At 56.9% G+C, this 16383-nt stretch overlaps 2 protein-coding genes across 2 annotated transcripts; one reads left to right on the top strand and one right to left on the bottom strand.

Annotated features, from left to right (window-relative positions):
- Positions 1 to 1491: 1491 nt before the first annotated feature.
- LOC141974236 (olfactory receptor 14A16-like) lies at positions 1492 to 2553 on the top strand. The gene has a single exon (XM_074933570.1). The coding sequence runs from the start codon at positions 1492 to 1494 to the stop codon at positions 2551 to 2553; it is 1062 nt and encodes a 353-aa protein (XP_074789671.1).
- A 2377-nt stretch (positions 2554 to 4930) lies between these two features.
- Positions 4931 to 14737, bottom strand: LOC141974235 (olfactory receptor 14J1-like). The gene is made up of 4 exons (XM_074933569.1): positions 14638 to 14737; positions 14092 to 14289; positions 10886 to 11481; positions 4931 to 4993 (listed from the first exon to the last, which is right to left on the bottom strand). Exons 1-4 carry the CDS (start codon positions 14735 to 14737, stop codon positions 4931 to 4933), a joined length of 957 nt encoding a protein of 318 aa, XP_074789670.1.
- Positions 14738 to 16383: the final 1646 nt, after the last annotated feature.

Raw genomic sequence — 16383 nt, 5'->3', positions numbered from 1 at the left:
CAGCCCCGCAGGAGGTTTGTCAGGAACGGTCCTCACTGGGAGCCATTAACACTCCAAGAAACTTTGCAGCTGGCCTCTGGCTTTGACTTCCTGACTGGCACCTTCATCATCCAATCACTGTCTGAGGTCCATGGACTCAGACCAACCCTCCTCAAGGAGTCATTAAAATGCCTTGGGCTTGCATTCTGCTGTGATGCTGGGCCGGGCTGCTGGGCTGGAGGGAGCTGAGGGCAAGTGGTCAGCGCTGCAGAGAGCCAGCTCTGCCCAGGAGCAGCTCCTCTGCAAAGCGCAGCAGGGCTGAGGGCACTGCCTGCAGGCACCGAGGGCAGAGGAGCCGGGCACAGAGAGGGCAGAGGCAGACGGCACTGGCAGGGTGCTGAGAGCTCACTGCAGGAGAAATCTTCCCAGCCCGTGACACCGTCAGTCTGTGGGTGCGGGGCAGGGCAGCTGCAGGTGCGGAGGGATGTGGTGAGGCCGGCACATCCCCAGGAATGTCCCTGGTGTCTGGAGGAGGAGGCCGTGCTCCCGAGCAGGGCTTCCCTGCTGCGCTGCCAGAGGGACAGGCCATGGCTCTGCCTTCTCCCGGGGACGGCTGCAGGGGGTGCAGGCACGGGTGCAGCCGGGGGTGCCCAGGGCTGTCCTTCCGAGCAGGGTCCCTGCACCCCCGGGGCTGTGTGCTGGGGCAGGGACTCTGCCGCCGGCCAGGGTCAGCACTCAGCCTGCCCGGGGAGCTGCCCACGGCGCCGGGGGGAGCAGCTGTGGGGGGCAGGAGAGACCCCGGCAGGGCAGGGTCCTGCTGCTGTGGAGAGGGTGCTGCCTTGGGCAGGGCTGCTCACAGCCCCACATCACCCCCAGGACAGTTCCAATGACTATTTACAGCTGGAATGTCAAGGCAGGGATTATTTATAAACATAATGATCTTTCTTTTTTCTGCGATTTTAGTTGTCTGATTTTGTGGAATTTGGGGGGAGAAATGGAAATGGAGTTCTCATGCTTGATCAGGGCAGCTCAGATCAAGTTGGAGGGACAGAGCAGCTGCCCTCACTCTGCACTAAGCCACAGGCCATCCTCTTGCCTTGCAGGACTCGCTCTGTTCTCCCTGGGTGCAGCAGAAACGCTGAGGGGTTCTGACATCCAGGAACACTCACCAGGTGAGATGGAGGGAGCTTCAAAAAATCCAAACGACTCTAACTGCCTTCTGCCGTCCTCGTTCCTCAGCCCTGGCAGTGCAGATGCTGACAGGCCCTTTTGCATTACAAATGCTCACATATCAGAAAGTCGAACACCTGCTCTGGCTCCTGCCCGCAGTGTTTACACAAACTCGCTGCTGCAGAGCAGGGCTGACGCATGGGCAGCCTGTGGGCAGAGGCCCTGCTGCTCAAGGTACATTAATCCAGTGTCAGCTGGAGTTCCAGTAACATAACAGAGGGAAATTGTCCTAGAAAACGAAAAATGGGAGCATGGGTACAGTAGGGAGAGGGGCATTGGGAAATGACACTGATTTTGGTCAGAAGAGTTACCCCTAAATTGTCACTGTTGTTTCCTCCTTTGACAGTCCTCCATGTCCAGAGGCAGCAAATGTCCAACGGCAGCTCCATCACCGAGTTCCTCCTCCTGGCATTCGCAGACAGACGGGAGCTGCAGCTCCTGCACTTCTGGCTCTTCCTGGGCATCTCCCTGGCTGCCCTCCTGGGCAACGGCCTCATCATCACCGCCATCGCCTGTGACCACCGCCTGCACACCCCCATGTACTTCTTCCTCCTCAACCTCTCCCTCCTCGACCTGGGCTCCATCTCCACCACTCTCCCCAAAGCCATGGCCAACTCCCTCTGGCACAACAGGCACATCTCCTATGCAGGATGTGCTGCACAGCTCTTCTTCTTTTATTTCTGTGCTGCAGCAGAGTATTTCCTTCTCACCATCATGTCCTACGACCGCTACGTTGCCATCTGCAAACCCCTGCACTACGGGACCCTCCTGGGCAGCAGAGCTTGTGTCCACATGGCAGCAGCTGCCTGGGGCACTGGGTTCCTCAATTCTCTCCTGCACACGGCCAACACATTTTCACTGCCACTCTGCCAGGGCAACACCCTGGACCAGTTCTTCTGTGAAATCCCCCAGATCCTCAAGCTCTCCTGCTCACACTCCTACCTCAGGGAAGTTGGGCTTATCATGGTCAGTGCCTGTTTGGCTTTTGGGTGTTTTGTGTTCATTGTGGTGTCCTATGTGCAGATCTTCAAGGCCGTGCTGAGGATCCCCTCTGAGCAGGGACGGCACAAAGCCTTTTCCACGTGCCTCCCTCACCTGGCCGTGGTCTCACTGGTTGTTGGCACTTCATTTTTTGCCCACCTGAAGCCTCCCTCCATCTCCTCCCCATCCCTGGACCTGGTGGTGTCATTTCTGTACTCGGTGGTGCCTCCAGCAGTGAACCCCCTCATCTACAGCATGAGGAACCAGGAGATCAAGGATTCTCTCAGGAAAGTGTTCGGCTGTTTTTCTGCAACCATAGACTGTCAACCATTCTTTGGAAATGACTCCCAGTATATATCATGATAAATCAAGCATTTATTTCCTTCCTTATATAAATATTTTTTCCTTTTTCCATTTGTGATGATGTGATCTCCAAAGACATTCCATTACACCTTCCCTCCTACTTTAGTATCCACCCTTTTTGTGTGAATCAGGGACTTTGTCCAAAGGAGGAATCATGGACTCTGTGTCTTTAAGAAAAATAAATGAACACCCAAATCTTTGTCTTACATCAATCCTAACCAGGGCAGGAAAAAAGTGAATTTAAACACCTTTCTGGCTGCACCAGCTGAAGACTCTTCTCCTGTTCTGATCTGAAGGGATAGCACGGAGTGGCTGCAGACCCCTCAGGATCTGCTGGAGAGGAGAGCAGGGGACACAGGGTGCCCCTGACCTGCTTCTCCTTGTGCCATGGGTGCCTCCCATCTCTGGGGCTGACCCCTCCCTGCCCCCGAGGAGCTGCTGTGCCCTTCAGAGGGGCTGCGGCTGTGGGGTGAGTGCCCAGAGCACCCTGCAGTGGGCACTGCCTTGGGACTAACTCAGACTGGGCTGTGCCGGGGAGAGAGTTGGAGAGTGAGCAGGGGAGGTGGGAGAGCTTGGCGGGAGCTGGGCTGGGCTGGAAATTACTGGGGATATAAAACCAGGAGCATATAACTGGCACGGTGTGACCTCGCAGGGTGAGGACTCACACCAGGACATTTGTGGTGCAGAGCCAGGGCTTGTGGAAGGGATCGAAGACATGGAGGTGCAGGAGGGAAGGGGCTGCTCTGTGCCCTTGGTGACATGGGCCTTCATCACCCCCCAGTCCCTCCCGTCGGCCATTTCCAGCACTGCCCACTCACGCCGGTTTATGGGCGGTTTTGCTCGGTGCCCATCTCCTTCCTCCTACTGGTCTCGGTGCCTGTGTCAGGGGAGGAGCCAGCCCTGCCCCAGCCTCTCTTCTTGCCCAGACCTTGGCAGCCCCCAGAGCACGGCACTTTGGAACATTTCTGGGACAAAGCTGGGACTTATCTGGGGCCAGGCCATAGGGGTTGCCAAAGCAGGACAGCTGGTGGGGATGGATGCTGAGGTCCGGCAGGGGGGGTCTGCTGGGGGACATTTCCCCCCCCCGAACACACCCTGTCCTGGGCAGTGTCTGATGGGGGGCCGTGGGGGCATGTGTTGGGCACTGGGGCTGCACTGGTGCAGGGATGGGTCACAGGTGGGGGCCATGACACGGCCATCGGGAGGTGGCTGCAAGGACAGGCTGTGAAGGAGGAATTGAGAAATAGGAGCTGAGCTGAGCTGAGGCGTGTGTTTAGGAAAGCCAAAGGTCCCCTGGAGCTGAGGGGCCTGCAGGCAACATCCAGAGCAAAATGCAGAGCTTCAGTCGCTGCGTTTGAGGAAAAGGCTGAACATGGCCCGTGGCAGGGGCTGCTGAATGGGGAGGGGGTTTCACAGCAGCAGAGACAGATGGGGATGAGGGGCTCAGCCTTTGCTTTAGTCTTTCCTGAGAAGGTCTCGCAGGCCTCTGCTCAGGGACAGGGCTCCTACTGACAGGCTTCTTCAGCCTGGAGAAGGGGGGGCCGAGGGGCACCGCACAGCCGGGGGGGCCGAGGGGCACCGCACAGCCAGGGGGGCCTCCCCTTTTGCACCATGAGGCGAGCCAAGCACGGGAACAAGCGTTGGTCCCCCGGAGAGATTGTGAAGTCCTCTATCCTGGCAGGTTTTCAAGACCCGGATAGACCAAGCCCTAGGGAGCAAAGAGTCCCCGTATACCTGACTCTGCTTTGACTGCAGGGGGAGCCTGGGAGGCACTGCCTGAGACAGCTCTACATCACCCCTGCACCTCGCTGCATCCAGCTTTGACACACACAAAGGCTGGCCATGGTCTGGACCGTGAAGCTTCTACTTGTACGTTTTAGTAATCAGGGAAGCTGAATGCCACTGGTGACTGAAATACCTTCCCACTGTTGATGGACAGCAAGGAGTTTCTCCTTCTGGTGCATTCCCATGCCACGTGGATTCCACCTGGGATGAGTATGATAGAAATGCTTAGAAATTATCAGTCAAAATGAAACAAGGAAGAAAGGAGGAGATATAAGAATAATTTTAAATAGAACTTCAGGCATTTATTATGCTTATTCCCTCTTTAACTTACTTTGTTTTGATATACCAATGTTTGGGGGATTTCATGGATATTTTTTAATTATAATTTTGAAATACAAAAATATTTCCAGGACCAGGGTGGGATGTAGCTGCAGAACACAGCTGCCCTAAGTCACAGGGCAGGAGATGCCTGGGGCAGTGCAGGTGCCCTGGGCCCCTCTGCCCGGCCTCTCCCAGCAGCTCCCCAGGGGCTCTGCTCTCCTGCAGGAGATGTCCTGGCCTGGGTGACCACGGCCAGTCCCAGGGAAATCCGTCAGATCCCCCGGGGCGTCTGCAAGGGGCACTCGATGTCCATGGTCAGACAGCTGAGCTCAGCCTGCAAAGGGGAAGAACCGCCTGAGACTTTTAACAAACACCTGAGCCACTTGACTCAAAACTTTGAATGCCGTGGTGATGTCTTTCCACCGTGACCACATGGGAATTTCTCGGTAGCGAAGCTCTGAGCGTCAGGGAGTTCGAAGCCTGCCCTTGTCTCTCAGCAGTCGAATTCTCTCTCAGGCACCTCCTTCGCTGGGTTCATATCTCTCCTTGCCCATCGGTCTGTCTGAAACATTGCTAGTGAGGTTCTCCCCTGGGGATGGTGACCCTCAGTGGAGGCAGCTTCCCCTCAGCACACCGCTGAGCAGAGGCTGTTGGTCTTAGTTCAAATTTCCCGTGTTTTCCTTCTGTTTGTCTGCAGGGAGGAGAAATCCTGCTGTGCCTGAGTGCAGGCGGGTCTCTGAGGGAAGCCAGCGGGAGCTGGTGCAGAGGAGCTGTAACCTCCAGCTGCAGCGGGGCTGGAGAAGTCTGATGTCAGGAGAAGCTCCCGGTGCCTTGAGGCTGAGGTGTGTCCGGGGGGGCCTCAGCTGCAGAGGCAGCAACCACAGGCAAAGGGGAAAAGTCCTTGGCCCTGCTGGGGGCTCTCCGCCATGCCAGAGCCTCCAACCGCCTTTCCCACAGGCTGTGCTCAGTGTCCCACACCCGCAGCTCTTTCCCTGCAGGCTCTCAGCATCGTCCTTGCTTCCCCACCTCGCGCTCACCTCAGCGTGTCCCTGCCCTTCCTGATATGGGAGAGGAACGAATCGAGGAGACTGTTGCAGCTGGAAGGGCCCTACAGTGCTCATCGACTCGCCCACCTGACCAGGTGAGGGCTGACCAAGTTAAAGCTGTTGTTAAGGGCATTGTCCAAATGCCCCTCAAACACTGACCGGCCTGGGACACCGACCCCCTCTCTAGGAAGCCTCTGCCAGGTTTTCTCCTCCATCTCGGTAAAACAAATCCTTCCCCATGTCCAGTCTAAACCTCCCCTGCCACAGCTTTGAGCCGTTCCTACACCTCCTGTCACTGATCCCGGGGAGAAGAGAGCAGCACCTCCCACTCCATGTCCCCTCCTCAGGAAGCTGCAGAGAGCGATGGGGTCACCCCTCAGCCTCCTCTTCTCAAGACCAGACAAACCCCGACACCTCAGCTCGGCCCCAGGTGACATTCCCTCCAGCCCTGTCACCAGCTCTGTCACCCTCCTCTGGGCGCATTCCAGGACCTTCCCATCCTTCTCCAGTTGGGGGCCCAGCACCGCACACAGGACTCAGGGCGAGGCCGCACCAGCACTGAATATCTCTCCATCCTCCCTGGCTCTTCCTTGAAACACAAAGCTATGGGCTGGCCCAGAATCCCTCTCGGTGTCTGGGTGCTGCACAACACTGCCCTTGGGGCGACAATTCTGTAACTTCATGCCCGTTCTGAACCTCTCCAGCTTCCCTTGGGTCACTTATGTCTTTCTCATGCTGTTTCCCACCACACAGAAATGCTCCATCACCTCTGAACACCCTTCAAGCACTCTCAGGCTCATCCTTTACTGCCCGGAACCTCCCTGCCATTGGCCCCAAGATGCCCACGTCCCTCCGCCTCTGCACACAGGCCATGTGTTGAGACCCCGAACCCCATCTTTGCAGACCTCCCCTCAGCACTCTCCACCTCCTCCTGTCTTGCAGAGATAAGACTCTACAACCGTGGAATTATAAAGTGGGTATGTTTATTCAGCGCCGGGCGCACGGGGGATCGCTCCACCACAAGCACGCGCATCGTTTGCAGCTCCCGTCCGGCTGATACGTTACAGAATAGCGCATATTCATAGAACGCCTGTACATATACAGAGTCTACCCCCGCCTCCCCTCGCTTCTCATGGTAATCAGGTCTCCTCCCCTTGCGCCTGCGCAATGAGCTCTTCAAGTTCCGGGCAGGGGTCGTAAAGATGAAGTACCTCTTCTTCCTCACTGATGAACTTTTCACCCTGTCGCTCTGCGCAGCCTCAGTTGTTTCCCTGGGCCCTGGACAAACCGCCAGGCCAGTTTGTGCTGGTGTTTGGGGTAATCTGTTGCTGACACCCACAACTTCAAGCACCAGAGGAGGCTTCTCTTTGGTCTAGGAGATAGTCGCCTAGCAACGTTATCAGCACCTGGTATGTCTTTGTACACAGCCCCTTACGCCTCCTTTTGTCTTGGTGAAAGTTCCCCGGTCTTGCACCATCAATCTAAGGTTGTTTAGACTCCCCATCTCACCACACGCTGAATCTCTACAGAGCCCACATTTACAAAAGCCAGACCTGACTGGAGCCCAGTCCCAGGGAGGAAAGAGGGCCTTCCCCAACAGGGAACTCGGCACATTGCACCCGCAGAGAAAGACACTGCCCCTGCCTGCAAAGGGTCCCAGCTTTTATCCCTAAGTGGGACACCTGACCTTTGTTTAATTAATGCAGGACCCATGGGGCTCATTTACCCAATGGCTCTGTCTGCCAGGCCGGCCCCACCCTGGAGGGAATCCTAAAGGCAAACTTACCCCCCCTTTGGGAAGGGCTGTGGGAATCACCCCTATGTCAACCTTAATTTGGGGCTTGGGGTTGAAACCCCAGCATTTTACCCTGCCCCAGCTCCGTTGCCCTTCTCTGGCCACGCTCGAGTCATTCAATGGCCTTTTTGGGGTGAGGGGCCCAAAACTGAACCCACTCATCACCTCAGTTCATAATTAAATCTCTGTTTTAACTGACAGTAAATGGAGTCACTTTCCCCCAAGTCAAGTCTTGCCTGCAATGGGAACTGGGAACTGATTTCCCTGTCCTTGTCCCCACCCAGCAGCTTTCTCACCCCCATTCTTCCTATTTTCTCCCCCATCCCGCTGGGGTGGGAGAGGCCGTGAGCGAGCAGCTGGGTGGCAGTTGGGTGATCAGCCACGGGTAACCCACCACAGCAAGAAGATGCCTCGGCTGGTGGGTGAGGGGAGAGCAGGGAAGGGGTTTCACCTCCGCAGTAACAATTCTTGTCACGCTGCATCCCGTCACAGCCCGATAGGCGTGAGGGAGGGGGGCTGGAAACAGGGTGAATGGCCGGATCCAGAAGGCCGTGGCCAAGAGCACAAAGTGCCCGTGGGAGCAGGGCACCAGTGGTGACCCCCAGGGGCCAGTCCTGAGTCCAGTCCTGTTTAACTGGTGGGTTTGCCGATGGCAATGGGAAGGGATGGGATGCAGATGGGAAGCTCGAGGGAGCTCGTGACTTCAGGCTGTGACTCTGGGAGTGACTATGGACAGAGTCTGGGGCAGGGGGGGCTGTGGGGGTTCTTGGGGTCTCTGCTTGACAAAAAATGTCTCTTCCTTTGACCTAAGACCATCTACACAGTGGAAAGTGGACATCAGAAGTGGTAAAATGGACTTAATATGCAGCAGAGGAGTGTATTTTATTTTTGATTGAACCATGCCTTCTGCTGATTTAGCTTTCTGGCAATTAAACATCCTTCTGTGTCTGCGTGCAGCTGTGTGCAAGTACCAAGTACAGCAGGTGGGAGTTGGTGGGAAAGGTCTGAAAGATGCAGCTTCAGACTGTCATGGAGAAAGCTCAGCTTTGAACAGAGGTGCTGGAAGTCCCAGGGGGCTGATGAGAGAAATGTGGGGTTGGAGGCAGGGACAAAGTTTGCCCCCAGAGTGTCTGACATGGAGGGTCTTGGCTTCCCTCCATGTTCAGCCTCTATCAGCAGATGCTCAGGACCAATATCCAGTGGAGTTTGCTGATGTCACTTCATGGGTGAGCAGAAATACAAGGAGCAGTGGAAAGAGAACAAATTGTTTCTTATCGCCGTGTAGGACTGAAAGCTTTTCCCTTTGCCTGCACGGCTGAAACCTCTCACATTCCCCCCGTCAGAAGGGAGGAATGAAGTTCTGCCAGAGACTTGGCTTGTCAGGGGGATTTGCGTGTTCATGAGCCCTCTGGTGCCCAGTTCCTGAACTGCAGGTGCAGCAGAGGGGTTGGAGTGGCCTCTAGAGAAGGGCAAGTCAGCAGCAAAGCTCCAAGGCTGTGAGGGTGTCAGTGATGCCCAGCGAGGGCCATCACTGGAGAGGCCGGGCAGGGAATGAGGAGACAAGGTTCCTGTCCCTGGGGCTGGGGAAGCAGGAAGGCAGAGGCTCTGCTCACAGGCTGCCAATCCAATGTTGAGGGGCCCTGAAAGGCCTTGATGGGTTTCATCCCCAGGAGGGTCCAGCCCTGAGCCCATCCCCTGGGAACGGGGATCCTTTCCCTCCTGGGATGCTCAGGGCTCTTCCTGGGGCAGGGAGAGGCAGGGGGTGATGCCGAGGCAGGACAGCGGTCGGATCCCCCCAGGCTCTGTGGAGGGTGGGCAGGAGGCAGCAAAGTGCTGTGCCTGTAGGAACTGGTGTCCTCTCAGGGTCCTCAGGGGAAGCGACAGCAGCCATAGTCGAGAGGACAAGGATTTCAGTTCTGTTGGGGGGTGCCAGCCTCAGCCAAGGGCCCATCCCCACCACAGGCTGTCCCACACTTTCCTCTGCCTCTGCCTGTTTCTCTGCAGATTTTCACCCCACCCCTGCTGCCCCACCTCACTCTGACCCCAGGCTGTCCCAGCACTTACTGATGACTCTCTGTCCTCACTGTCTTCAAACACAAAACTGTCATTTTCTGTGCTCTGACAAGGGCTGTGAGATCCCCAGAACCTGTGCAGCTCCTTCCATAGGCCTGATAATGCTCCTCAGGAGCCTAAAGATGTCCCAGCCCCCAGCCTCCCTTGGATCCTCTATTTATCCCCATGTCCCAGCACTGAACTGCACAGCCTCCTGCTTCTGCTGCCTCCAGGTCAAAACTCGACATATTTCACTTCAGCAGCAAACACTCCAACCCTCCATGTCCTTCCTGCCTGTTACACACACACTGTCACACCCCCACCTCTCTCTCCCTGCACTCTCACGTTTCCCACAAACCCTTCTGCTTCCCCTGCAGCCATGGGACCTCTGAGCTGGATTTTTCTGCATCCTCCAGGCTCATGGATGTTTCCTGAGTTCTGTTCAGGTGTGGGAGTGAAGGAAGAAATGAGAGGTGTCTCAGCCTCCCCATCAGCCCCAGGGCTGAGGCCAGCCATGGCATGAGGAGATGGAGGCCGGTGTCTCCCTGTGTCCCTGCTCCTGTCTCCAAGACATCCTTATTGTCCACTCCCAGCAAGCCCCTCTGTGACAGGCCCCTCCAAGAAAAAGGCTCCTCAGGGACTTCTCCAGCTTCCCCTGCCATAGAGAAACTTCCCCGAGCTGCTGCATTAGAAATAAATTAATCGTGATGTTTTATTTCCCCTGGCAGCACAGTGCTGATCCTCTGCTTTTCTTGGGGAATGTTCCAGCCCCTAGAAATCTTTTCAGCAGTGAGATATTTCCATGCTGACCTGACCTGTCACGCCTACACCCTGTCCCCATGCTCTCACAGGGCTGGTGGTGCTGCTCTGCAGAGCGAGTGGGCTGTGGGGCCTGAAAGCCATGGGGTGACAGTCCCAGGCACATCCCTGGGATCATTCTCCATCTCTGGGGGAACTCAGCACCCACGGGGGCAGGCTCATTCCATAACACATCGCCCTGTGCCCTCCTTCCATGTAGAACCCAAACACATTGTGGGGGTGATGTCTTCAGCCTGACCTCAGCTTTGGAAGAAGAGCCCAACCTGCAGACATTGAGGAAATCCCCTTTTATTACAGAGGTGCCACATGGGAGCCCAGCTGTACCATCGTGCCAGACACACGGGAACAGAGCTCTGGGTCAGACAGGCTGGGTCATGCCTCTGGGGAAGTGGAGTGGGTGCAGACAGGGACAAACATGGTTATCAGAGTAAGATGCCCAAAGTGCAGGAGGTTCCCTGAATGAATGTGAAATCGCTTCTGAAGAGACACGGGCAGGTTAATGGTGCTGAGAAACAGCTGATTGAATCAGCTTCTTCAGTGTCTGTTTAAGCTCCTGGTTCCTCATGCTGTAGATGAGGGGGTTCACTGCTGGAGGCACCACCGAGTACAGAAATGACACCGCCAGGTCCAGGGATGGGGAGGAGAGGGAGGGGGACTTCAGGTTGGCAAATGTGCCAGTGCTGATAAAGAGGGAGACCACGGCCAGGTGAGGGAGGCACGTGGAAAAGGCTTTGTGCCGTCCCTGCTCAGAGGGGATCCTCAGCACGGCCCTGAAGATCTGCACATAGGACACCACAATGAACACAAAACACCCAAAAGCCAAACAGGCACTGACCATGATAAGCCCAACTTCCCTGAGGTAGGAGTGTGAGCAGGAGAGCTTGAGGATCTGGGGGATTTCACAGAAGAACTGGTCCAGGGTGTTGCCCTGGCAGAGAGGCAGTGAAAATGTGTTGGCCGTGTGCAGGAGAGAATTGAGGAACCCAGTGCCCCAGGCAGCTGCTGCCATGTGGACACAAGCTCTGCTGCCCAGGAGGGTCCCGTAGTGCAGGGGTTTGCAGATGGCAACGTAGCGGTCGTAGGACATGATGGTGAGGAGAGAAAACTCTGCTGAGATGAAGAAGAGAAAGAAAAACACCTGTGCAGCACACCCCAAGTAGGAGATGTGCCTGTTGTCCCAGAGGGAGTTGGCCATGGCTTTGGGGAGAGTGGTGGAGAGGGAGCCCAGGTCGAGGAGGGAGAGGTTGAGGAGGAAGAAGTACATGGGGGTGTGCAGGCGGTGGTCACAGGCGATGGCGGTGATGATGAGGCCGTTGCCCAGGAGGGCAGCCAGGGAGATGCCCAGGAAGAGCCAGAAGTGCAGGAGCTGCAGCTCCCGTCTGTCTGCGAATGCCAGGAGGAGGAACTCGGTGATGGAGCTGCCGTTGGACATTTGCTCCCTCACGGCACGAGGGCCTGTTCACAGAGGAAAAGCATCAATCAGTCGGGACAGATTTCTCATTTCTCTCCATCCAGTTCCTCACGGGGCTGCTGGAGAACACAGAGCTGCCCGGGGAGAGCTGTGCCCTTCTGGAGGACAGGCTGCAGCCCAGCAGGACCCCACTGGGAAAGAGTCCAGTGCCCTAAAGATGGGGTGTCCTGAGGGGGGAACTGGCTCCTTTGTGTCCCCCGGAGCCTGCAGATGGCGAGGGCACTCGGACGTTTCACTCCCAGGGAAACATCTGCATGGCAGTGCCCACAGGTCTTGCTCCCAGCTGAACCCCCGCCCATCCCCGAACGTCCGGTGATCCCAACGCGGGGAGCAGAGGCCCACGGGGAAATGTGGGGAAATGCCCCAGTGCTGCTGGGAGGAGGCAGCACAGGGACAGCGGGTGGGGCTCTGCTGGCTGGGAGAGGAGACCAGGGGGCTCCTCTGGAGTGGGTGTCTGCACTGCAGGGGATGGCAGGGGGTGCCTGAATTCCTGCCCCCAAGGTGTTTCCAGCAGCAGCTCCCTCTGACTCCCTGCCCATGTCTCTGGTGCCTGGAGCTGTCCCAGCCAGGAGCTGCTTCTCTGTCCCCACGTCTCCTCCCTGTCAGTGCTCACAGCCCCCATCCCACCCGCTGGGTGCTCAGCTCTGCCCTGCAGACCCCTCCTGGCAGCAGGGCCCTGCCCAGGGGCAGCTCTGCCTCTGCAGGGGCTCAGGAGACAATTAAAGATGTGCTAATGAAACAGCTGCCTTAGCACTTTCTCTAGAAAGGAGGAATAAAATGCCACCTCCCCCTGCCCACCCAGCAAAACAAGAGTTCACTTACCATGTTACCTGCTGGGAAGATTTCTCCTGCAGTGAGCTCTCAGCACCCTGCCAGTGCCGTCTGCCTCTGCCCTCTCTGTGCCCGGCTCCTCTGCCCTCGGTGCCTGCAGGCAGTGCCCTCAGCCCTGCTGCGCTTTGCAGAGGAGCTGCTCCTGGGCAGAGCTGGCTCTCTGCAGCGCTGACCACTTGCCCTCAGCTCCCTCCAGCCCAGCAGCCTGGCCCAGCTCCGCAGCACAGGACCAGCCCGAGGCATTTTAACAACCTCCCTGGTGGGTTTGGTGCTGAGTCCATGGACCAGAGACACTGAGAAGCTGCTCCGACGAAGTCAAAGTTAGATTCAAACTGCAAAGTTTCTTGTGGCTTTAATGGGTCCCACTGAGGGACACTGGTGACAAAGCCTCCCCAGGCTCCAGTTAGAGCAGAAATGTGGAGGCAGTGATGGCCGGTAGGGAAAAGCAAAGGAAAGGTGGCTCTGATGCTGAGGACACCTGCATGGGTGTGATGAGGCCAAAGGGCCAAGCCCTGAGCCCATTAACCAAAGGGCCGAGCCGTGAGCCCCAGCCCCTGGGCAGGGAGATCCTGTCCCCCCCCTTGCTCAGGGCCCTTCCTGGGGCAGTGGGCCATGGAGATGTGCCCCTGCCAGGCTCCTGAGTAGGGACACGGGGGCAGTGAGGCCCCAGTGCTGCAGGGGACTGTGCCTCTTCGGGGGGTTCCCTATCACCTCCACCACAGGTGACAGTCCTATGGAGTTGCAGGCTGAGGTAGAACCTCTTTCCATGCAGGCTGTAGTCCCCCACCCAGAATCCTTACACTGACCCAGACTCCTTCTGGGTGATCTGTTACACCAGCACTCGCCTTGCAGGGAATACTTTTTCTCCCTGTGCACAGCCTGGACTTCCCCCGCTGCCCTTTCTGGCATTATTTCCTTCTCACGCCGTTTTCCACTGCGAAGAAAAACTCCAGCATCTCTGAAACCTCTCTTCAAGCACTCTCAGGCTCCTCCTGTTCTGTCCAGAGTCTCCACAGAAGTGAGCACAGAGCGTTCGGCCTCTCTACACCGGTGATGTGCTTGGGGCCTCCAAACGCCATCTTGGGAGATGTCTGGGCACTCTCCAAGCTTGTTGCAGATGAAAACATGGTGATCGTAGGCCAGGAAAGACAAAGTGAGACTTTTTACCAGTGCCTTGATGGCAGGACAAGGGGCAACAGATTTCTGCTGAAAGATGGTTGATTTAGATTTCTTATAAGGAATCAATGTTGTGTGATGAGGATGTGGAGACATAGGAACAGGTTGCCTGGAGAACTTCCAGGGAGTTGCATCCACAGCTTCAGTGGGCAACCTATTCCAGTGTTTCACCACCCTCACAGACAAGAATTTCTTCCTTATATCTAATGTACATCTACCCTCTTTGCATTGAAAGCAGTTACCTCTCTTCCCATCCCTCCACTCCCTGATAAAGAGTCCCTCCACATCTTTCCTGTCGGCCTTCTTGAAGCACTGGAAGGCCTCTAGAAGGCCTCCCGTGAGCTTTCTCTTCTCTGGCATGAACATCCCCAGACGTCTCAGCCTGTCCTCAGAAGAGAGGTGCTCCAGGCACCTGATGACCCTTGTGGCCTCTTCTGGACCTGTTGGAGAACGTCATGTCCCTCTGACGGTCGGCGCCCCAGAGCTGGGCAGAGAGCACGAGTTGGAGTCTCAGGAGAGTGAAGCAGACTGGCAGAATCCCCTCCCTCAACCTGCTGGCCACGCTTCTCCTGAGGAAGCCCTGGGCACACCTGGAGTTCTGGGCTGCAAGCTCATGTAGCTGGCTCACAGTCACTTTTCCATTGACCCACACTCTCAAGTCCTTCTCCACAGGGTTCTCAAACCACTCTTTGCCCACATTACCCCGACTCATGTGCAGGACCTTGCACTTGGCCTTGTTAAACTCCAGGAGGTTTGCACAGGCCCAGCTTTGCAGCCTGTCCAGGGGCCTCTGGATGGCACATCCCTTCCGTCCAGGGCGTCAGCCGCCCCGCACAGCTCGGTGTCGTTGGCGCACTTGTTGAAGGTGCACTCGATCCCACTGGCCATGTCGCCAACAAAGCTGTTTAACAGTGCCCGTCCCAACCCCAGCCCCTGAGGATGCCACTTGCCACTGATCACCCCTTGGATGTCAAGCCACTGATCACAACCCTTGAAGTGTCACCATCCCGCCAGGTCCTTACCCACTGAGTGCTCCATCCATCAAATCCATGGCTCTCCAATTTAGAGACAAGAATGTCGTCTCGATCAGTGCCTACTGCTTTGCACAAGTCCAGGTAGATGGTGTCGGTTGCTCTTCCAACTGTGCTTTGGGGGGCCGGCAACTGGTGAGAGCAGCGTGTGTGCCTGTCACGTTAGTGTGTATGTTGGTGGGTGTAACCAGCGATGAATATCAAAGCAGAGCAACCAGCGAGTAGAAGAGGCCTGGAAGCCTGGTATTTCTGAGAGCCTAATTCTGGATTGGATAAGAGAGAATCCAGAGTGTCTGCGAAAGTACAGTTCCTTGCTGGAGGAGTGAGGCGGTCCAAAGCACCTTCTGCAGAAACTGCGGGCTCTTGGGCATCTGGTACTGTTGAGGCCATAGGTCTTGATCCAGAGAAGAAATCATCCTTTATGGAAGAGAGCATCAGGAATGGATGGAGCTGTGTCGGGGGATGGATGAGGGGTCAGCTGAGAGCTGGGGGTCAGCATGAGAGGGAAGAACAACATGGGCAATGCTGTGGTGGGTGGGTGTCTGCTCCAGACCTCACAGAATCACTAACCCCAGAATCATCTGGGTTGGAAAAGCCCTTGAAGCTCCTCCAGCCCAACCATGACCCTCCCCCTGACCGTTCCCAACTCCCCCAGATCCCTCAGCGCTGGCTCAGCCCGACTCTTCAACCCCTCCAGGGATCCCGGGGACTCCCCCCTGCCCTGGGCAGCCCATTCCAACGCCCAACAGCCCCTTCTGCACAGAAATCCTTCCTCAGAGCCAGCCTGACCCTGCCCTGGGCAGCTTGAGGCCATTCCCTCGGGGCCTGGCGCTGGGGCCTTGGCTCCAGAGACTCATCCCCCCTCTCTGCCCCCTCCTGGCAGGGAGTTGCAGAGGGCCAGGAGGTCTCCCCTCAGCCTCCTCTTCTCCAGACTGAACCCCCCCAGTTCCCCCAGCCGCTCCCCAGCAGACCTGTGCTCCAGACCCTGCCCCAGCTCCGTTGCCCTTCTCTGGCCACGCTCGAGTCATTCAATGGCCTTTTTGGGGTGAGGGGCCCAGAACTGAACCCACTCAGCGAGGGGCGGCCTCCCCAGTGCCGAGCCCAGGGCTCAGATCCCTTCCCTGTCCCTGCTGGCCACGCCAGTGCTGACACAAGCCAGGATGCCATTGCCCTCCTTGGCCCCCTGGGCACTCTGCTGGATCATTATCAATCGCCCCCAGGCCCCTCTCTTACTGACAGCTCTCCAGCCACTCCTCCCCAGGCCTGTAGCCCTGCTGGGGGTTGTTGTGGTCCAAGGGCAGCCCCCGGCATTTGCCCTCAGTGAAACTCCCCCAGCTGGGCTCAGCCCATGGCTCCAGCCTGGCCAGGTCTCTCTGCAGCCTCCCCACCCTCGAGAGATCAACACCCCCACCCAACTGGGTGTCATCTGCAAACTGACTGAGGGGGCCCTCGATCCCCTCGTCCAGAGCATCAATAAAGATGTTAAACAGGAGTGGCCCCAGC

The sequence above is a fragment of the Athene noctua genome, unplaced genomic scaffold, assembly GCF_965140245.1.
Source record: "Athene noctua unplaced genomic scaffold, bAthNoc1.hap1.1 HAP1_HAP1_scaffold_36, whole genome shotgun sequence".
Classification (NCBI taxonomy): domain Eukaryota; kingdom Metazoa; phylum Chordata; class Aves; order Strigiformes; family Strigidae; genus Athene; species Athene noctua.
This window is presented reverse-complemented; position numbering and strand designations above follow the sequence as displayed.